At 50.9% G+C, this 7,500-nt stretch overlaps 1 protein-coding gene across 1 annotated transcript in view; it reads left to right on the top strand.

Annotated features, from left to right (window-relative positions):
• The window catches only part of slc8a2b (solute carrier family 8 member 2b), a gene marked incomplete at both ends in the record, with an annotated part of 31,577 nt that overhangs the window by 8,232 nt on the left and 15,845 nt on the right, over positions 1-7,500 (top strand). The window contains 2 exon segments of the mRNA XM_080532319.1: positions 848-1,309; positions 5,072-5,442. Coding sequence (XP_080388445.1) covers positions 848-1,309; positions 5,072-5,442 — 833 coding nt within the window.

Genomic DNA, 7,500 nt, shown 5'->3' with positions numbered 1-7,500 from the left:
CCAGACCGGACCAGTCTAGAAATGTGTCTGTTCTGGAGAGCATGTTCTTGATGACACTCTCTTCACGAGACGCCAGCTGCACATCGTCGGCGTAGCCTTGTACAGGGTTGGGGGAAAGCACATTGGGTGGGGCACAGGCACACAGCCACGTAATCCACCCGTTGATGGCAAGAACAAAATTGATGGCACTCCACGGACAGCCTGTTTTAATGCCTACCTGGAGGGGAATGGGGTCTGTGAGGTGTTTTCCACAGATGACCTGTATGAAGGAAGAGCTGTAAACATCCTTAATAATGTCAATATACACCTGAGGTAGTTGGATTTCCTCTAGGGCTTTGATCATGACATTATGGGTCAGAGTTCCAAAAGCATCCCTGAAGTCAAGAAAGACAGAGTAGAGTTTGCAAGATTCATGTTTGAAGTCATCAATCCCAGTTTTCAGACAAAATACATGTTCATTCATTCCCTGTCTGTTGATGACACACACACACACACACACACACATAGACGCACACATACACACATACACACACACTCACCACCTCTCACCTCTCATTAGCCCCTCTCCTCCCCTCTCCCCTCTAGGTGTCATCCGCATCATCAAGGAGCTGAAGCAGAAGTACCCTTACACACACACACACACACACACACACACACACACACTCGCCACCTCTCACCTCTCATTAACCCCTTCTTCCCCCCCTCTCCTCCCCTCTCCCCTCCAGGTGTGATCATCACATCATCAAGGAGCTGAAGCAGAAGTACCCTTACACACACACACACACACACACACACACACACTCGCCACCTCTCACCTCTCATTAACCCCCTCCTCCCCCCCCCCCAGGTGATCCGTATCATCAAGGAGCTGAAGCAGAAGTACCCAGACAAGGAGCTGGACCAGCTGGTGGAGCTGGCCAACTACTACGCCCTGCTGCACCAGCAGAAGAGCCGCGCCTTCTACCGCATCCAGGCCACGCGCATGATGATCGGCGCCGGCAATGTCCTGAAGAAGCACGCCGCCGGGAACGCCGCCCGCCGCACGGCCGCCGCCGACGAGGAGGCGGGGCTGGGGGAGGAGGACGACCTCGCCATCTGCAGCCGCATCTCCTTCGAGAGCGCCCACTCCCAGTGCATGGAGAACTGCGGCGTGCTGACGCTGGGCGTGACGTGCCAGGGGGGGCTGGGCGAGAACACCTTCTACGTGGACTACCGCACCGAGGACGGCTCGGCCAACGCCGGGTCGGACTACCAGTACGGCGAGGGCACGCTGGTGTTCAAACCCGGGGAGACACGCCGCGAGATCAAGGTGAGAGGAGGGTTGGTTGGTTGGTGGGTGGGTGGGGGAGAGGGGGGGAGGGGGAGGGGGAGGAGGGGGGAGTGGGGGAGAGGGGGAGAGCGGGGGAGGGAGATCAAGGTGTTGGTTGGTTGGGGGGTGGAGGGGGTGGAGGAGGAAGATGGGGGATGGGGGAGAGGGGGGGAGAGAGATCAAGGTGAAGGGGTTGGTTGGGGGGTGGAGGGGGAGAGGGATGAGGAGGGGGGGATGGGGGGAGAGGGGGGGGGGAGATCAAGGTGAAGGTTGGTTAGGGGGGAGGTGGAGGAGGAGGATGGGGGGGTAGGGGGGGGGTGGGCGGGGAGATCAAGATGAGGGGTTGGTTGGGGGGTGGAGGGGGGGGTGGAGGAGGATGGGGGAATGGGGGAGAGGGGGGAGGGAGATGAAGGTGAGGGGTTGGTTGGGGGGTGGAGGGGAGAAGAGGGGAGAGGAGGGGAGAGGAGGGTTTCGAGGGCACGGTGAGTCAAGGTGAGGTGATGCAGGTGAACACGTGGGTGAACCTGGTCAACACCCCCTGTACTGTTTCCCCAGTGTCCAAAAAATGAAATCAAAATAATTCCTTCTTCTAGCGTCGGGACTGCCGATGGTCCCGGGCCTGAGCATAGATGACTTTCTCCTGCTTTGACTGGTGGACAGACGATTCACTTACTTAGTCATGTATTTGTTGTACGTCGCTTTGGATAAAGGCGTCTGCTAAATGTCAAAAATGTAAAATGGAACGATTATGTTGTGCTGCTTTAACAGAACCATTATCTAATGCACAACATCACATGAATGCACACAGGACCAATGAGAATAGAGCATCAACAAAATCACCAACATAACCGTTTCAAAGCATGATATGACAGTAGGTTTTAACCCGACATTAACATGTTCTAAGGACAACACGGGATTCTCCCTGCCCACGACAGGCCTAACCCAAAACTCAAAGAATATCTGTCTGTCCCCCTCCTTCAATATCATTCCCAACAAAGGACAAGGTGTGAGATGCATTACAATCGCAAAGGAATGGCGAGGGTGCGATTTCTTCAGACTCAATCGCAAAGGAATTGTCATCATGTCACACACAAGTGTACAAAGCAACCGAATGCCTGAGGCAGTGCAGCTCTCCAACATCCATCAACGTCAACAACACAGCGTGACCAAACGAACGTGTACAATGTAGACATGAACATAAGCACTAAAAGTAACAGTAACAGTAAATAGAGTCAAATAAATTAGCCTTTCTTTTTTTCCCAGAATCCCTTCTGCCTCGGCTCAACTGTACAGTGTAATAGTCTTTGAGTGGGTAGGGAGCTGTGTACTGAGTGCTTTAATCTTATCCACCTCATTTTTCTGGTTTTCTGCTCGAAATGACATGCCCACAGTGAATATAGAATATCTCCACAATCACAAGGGCCTTCATAATGATCTTGTTATCAAATGAAAGCTAACACCTGTGGGGTGGCTGTAGAAGTGTCAGAATCAAAATCTATGTTACTGTGTCAGAGTAAATAGAGCTAGAACATTATAAAACATCTCAAATTCAGTCTCCGCCTAAAAAAACAACAGCTTTTACAGTGAATATCACCTTGGAAACCTGATAACCAAGCCCAAATCATCTAGGAATCAGTACTCCAGGGTCTTATTAGTACTTGTGCCAAAGTTGATGCTAGTAATGTGAGCAAATGCAACTTTGTACCTGTTTTAGTACAGGTATGTTTAGGCGGACACCTATATGTTTAGGCCATTTGGAGATTTTGGAGATTTATTTTTTTATTTTTTTATTTGGCCGAGTTGGCCGACCAATGGTATGGAAATTTGGCGTTGAAACCGGACATGACACATTCTCCAGTTGGAGAAAACTGGATGTGACTTAGGCCGTGTTTACCGTCTCTGGAAAAAAATGGTGGCATCGTATAGCATGCAAAGTTGTGAAAAAAATGTGATATCGATGAAGAGAATTGATCGAGGTAAACTCTTTATATCACTTCGGATCCCCATGGGGGTCCGTGGATATAAAGAGGTTAACGTCCAACCTCATCATTCTGATTGACAATGACAGAGTTGTGTCTTCCCCGACTTTGTCTGAGTGGGGAAAGTCAAGATGGAGGGCGGGGGGGGGGGGGGGGGAGTGGTTTCGAAGTAGGAATTGTCCTAGGAATTGATGATGCTCATTTTTTTGTTTGAAAAAAAAACTAACAAGAAAAACTGTAACGTTAACGTTTTTTTAAGTGCCAATTTGATGTTCCCTCTCTGGGAAAAGAAAGACAAGACAGAAGGCCATTCAAAGAACAAGGGAATAGAAGAAGCACATTTCCACAACGCTAGCTTGTCGTTAGCCAGGGATGAGTGACTGCTGTGTTCCCCGGCGTCCCTCATCAACGTCAATCACTCTGCTGACGACCATGTGCAGCTTTCAGGCTTAGATCGCCACTTACAGCTGTCATTTCGGTCACACACACACACACACACACACACACACACACACACACACACACACACACACAAGCATGCACGCAGTCACTCACAAACACACACACGCGCACACACACACACACACATACACGCAGACACACACAGACACACACACACAATCTCACACACACAGACAGACCTCATCATCACACCAGACACGTAGCCATTAGCATGCAGCCTGTGCTACTGTGACACACACACACACCTCATCATCACGTACACACACACACACACCTCTTCATCACGTACACACACACACCTCTTCATCACGTACACATACACACACACACCTCTTCATCACGTACACACACACACACACACAGAAACACACACACACACACACACATACACACACACACATACACTCACACTCACCCACACACACACACACTCTCTCACACACACAGACAGACCTCATCATCACACCAGACACGTAGCCATTAGCATGCAGCCTGTGCTACTGTGAGGGTACTGTAGAACAAGCACTCTTAATGAGACACAATTACTACTTCCTGGTCCCGGAGCATTCAGTAATGAACACAGTGAAACAAGCCTTTAACTCACCAACCAATAAGGAGTTCCAGTACATTCATAACCACCTGGGGTGGCAGGAAGTGTGGATGTCTTTAAAAGAAAGCTTAAAACACATTAAAACACCTTTTAGCCTTGCAAGGAAGCCTTGCTTCCATTAGCAGTCCATTAGCCTGGCTTTTATCTAGTGTTCATGTCAACTTGCACTTTTACCTCACTATTTCTTCTTTTATTCCTGGTTTTATTGTGTCGTATTTTATCTATGTCTTATCTCCTAGCTCCTTGTTTTATTGTGTTGTGTTTTATTTACTATTGTTTTTATGTTCAGCACTTGGAGTTGCATTTGAGTTTGTTCAAGTTTGATCGAAGTTTAATAGAGTTTAAAAGTGTTTAAATGTGGTGTTTACCTAGCAACACTACTTAGAAAATAATAAATGATCTGAGAATTATGAACGACTGACATTGACTGCAACTCTGCCCTCCCCCTTCTCTCTCTCACCCTCCCTCTCTTCCTCCCCCCTTCCCCCTTCCCTCTCACACACACCCCTCCCCTCCCCCCCTTCCCTCTCTCTCACCCTCCCTCCCTCTCTCCCCCCCTTCCCCCCTTCACTCTCACCCACCCCCCTCCCCTCCCCCCCTTCCCCCTTCCCTCTCTCTCACCTCCCTCTTCCCCCTTAACTCTCTCTCAACCACCCCCCTCCCCTTCCCCCCTTCCTCCCCCTTCTCCCCGTCCCCCTCCCCTCCCATCAGGTGGGCATCATAGACGACGACATCTTCGAGGAGGATGAGCACTTCTTCGTGCGGCTGCTGAACCTGCGGGTGGGCGACGCCGACGGCATGTTCGCCAGCGACGATGCCGCCGCCAACGGCCGCCTGATGGAGCCCCTGGTCGCCACGGTGACCATCCTGGACGACGACCACGCGGGCATCTTCACCTTCGGCGAGCGGCTGGTGCGGGTCAGCGAGAGCGTGGGCACCATGGAGGTGACGGTGGTGAGGAACTCGGGGGCGCGGGGCACCGTGGTCCTGCCCTACCACACGGAGGCCGGGACCGCCAAGGGGGGCGGGGAGGACTACGAGGACACCCGGGGGGAGCTGGAGTTCAACAACGACCAGACCACGTGAGTTGGTTGGCTGACGTACGGACAGACGGACGGACGGACGGACGGACGGACAGGCAGAGAGACCGAGAGACAGACGGGCAGAGAGACGGAGCGACAGACAGGCAGAGAGACAGAGAGACAGACAGGCAGAGAGACAGAGAGACAGACAGGCAGAGAGACAGAGAGAGAGACAGACAGGCAGAGAGACAGACAGACTGAGAGACAGAGAGACAGACAGGCAGAGAGACAGAGACAGACAGGCAGAGAGACAGACAGAGAGAAAGGCGGCCGGACGGACAGAGAGACATTGAGACAGGCGGACGGACAGACAGGCAGGTGGACAGACAGACAGACAGACAGACAGACAGGCAGGCAGGCAGGCAGGCAGGCAGGCAGGCAGGCAGACAGGTAGACAGGTAGACAGGCAGACGGAGGGACAGACAGGCAGAGAAACAGACAGGCAGACAGACAGACAGACAGGCAGACAGACAGGCAGAGAGACAGAAAGACAGAAAGACAGAAAGACACACAGACAGAAAGACAGACAGACAGACAGACATTGGCTGTGTCCCAAAATGCATTCTTGCACTCTATCTAGAGCGTGTTCCAACGTCCACACAGGTAGTTTCCTGTAGCGAGAGCGCGTGTCCTCATCTTACACGTGTGTACCGTGACCTAAACACTCACCCTGAAACCTGAACCTTGTCTCAGGGTGAGCAGGCTGGACAGATGGACGTCTATGTCCCTCCTTTCTTTGGCTGTTCTTCCCTTCTTCCCATGCCCTCTCTCCCCCCCCCCTCCCCCTCTTCTCTCCTCTCTCCCCCCCCCTCCCCCTCTTCTTTCCTCTCCCCTCCCCCCCTCTTCTCTCCCCCCCCCCCCTCCACCTCCCCTCCTTGTTCCACTCCAGAACTCTTCTCCATTATTCATCAAGGCCATTCTGGTCCGAGCGTCAAGCTCATTGATGGGCTGCATTTCTGTGGGCTTGCATCTTTGTGTGTGTGTGTGTGTGTGTGTGTGTGTGTGTGTGTGTGTGTGTGTGTGTGTACGTGCATGCGTTGTGGTTTATTGGTGGTCAGGTTACTGTCTAATTTCCTGGTCATTACCTGTCAATTAACCAGGTAACAATGGCAGCACCACCCCCAGCTGACACCCACACCAACCCCATCCTGTAACCACATCTGTTAGGTCTAAACATAGACCTTCCTCTAACTACCATCTAACTAACTCTGTTAGGTCTAAACATAGACCTTCCTCTAACCACCATCTAACTAACTGTGTTAGGTCTAAACATAGGCCTTCCTCTAACCACTGTAAGGTGATCAACTTCTCCAGAATTGATTTAATTGAGTCGTCACTTATCAGAATGGGTATGACACACGATTCAGACCCAGCACTTTCCACCTAAAACACTATTGTCTACCTAAGCAGATTTCATTAAATGGCTCTGCTCACCTCTTTTGTCTTGGTACCGTGGAAGTGCTCAGTCCGAATCCAGCCTCGCCCACTCCTCCTTGCATCCCGTTGAAAATCACGTCGGGGTCACCAATTTTGTAAGGAGATCAACTTCAACTTCTCCAGAATTGATTTAATTGAGTCGTCACTTACAAGCGAGTCCGTTTAATCTCAACGAGACGTCCTTGATATAACTTCTAAGATAAAATGATCCAATCATATATTCGGCACCACTACTGAACTGTTCTTTAAGAGAATATTTATTCGAGCACATCGGCAAACAATAATATCAGCATACAATAGCATTTCATTCCATGGAAAGGGGTCTTATCTAGCTTCACCTCCGCAGACCAGGATCAGCTGGTTAACTGCAGAAGTTTCACCGGACAAGAGCCCCGCTTCGCCTGGGACCACAGTCTTTATCTATTTTTCTTAACATTTTGGGATGGGCTGTCCCTCTCTGGTAGGTTTTATGGTAAACGTCTGTTTTATATCGGAATGTGGCTTTGTGCGAGTGTGTTATCTTCTTCTTCTGACCCCCCGGTCGTTTGTCATGGTGGGAGTGTTTGGACACTCTGTCTGCAACGGTATCCTGAACAGCTTAGCACGACGTTAGACACACAC

This window comes from Nansenia antarctica (genome assembly GCF_963989245.1).
Source record: "Nansenia antarctica genome assembly, chromosome: 5".
NCBI classification, from domain to species: Eukaryota; Metazoa; Chordata; class Actinopteri; order Argentiniformes; family Microstomatidae; genus Nansenia; species Nansenia antarctica.
The sequence above is the reverse complement of the archived record's forward strand: the minus strand, read 5'-3'. Positions and strand labels throughout refer to the sequence as shown.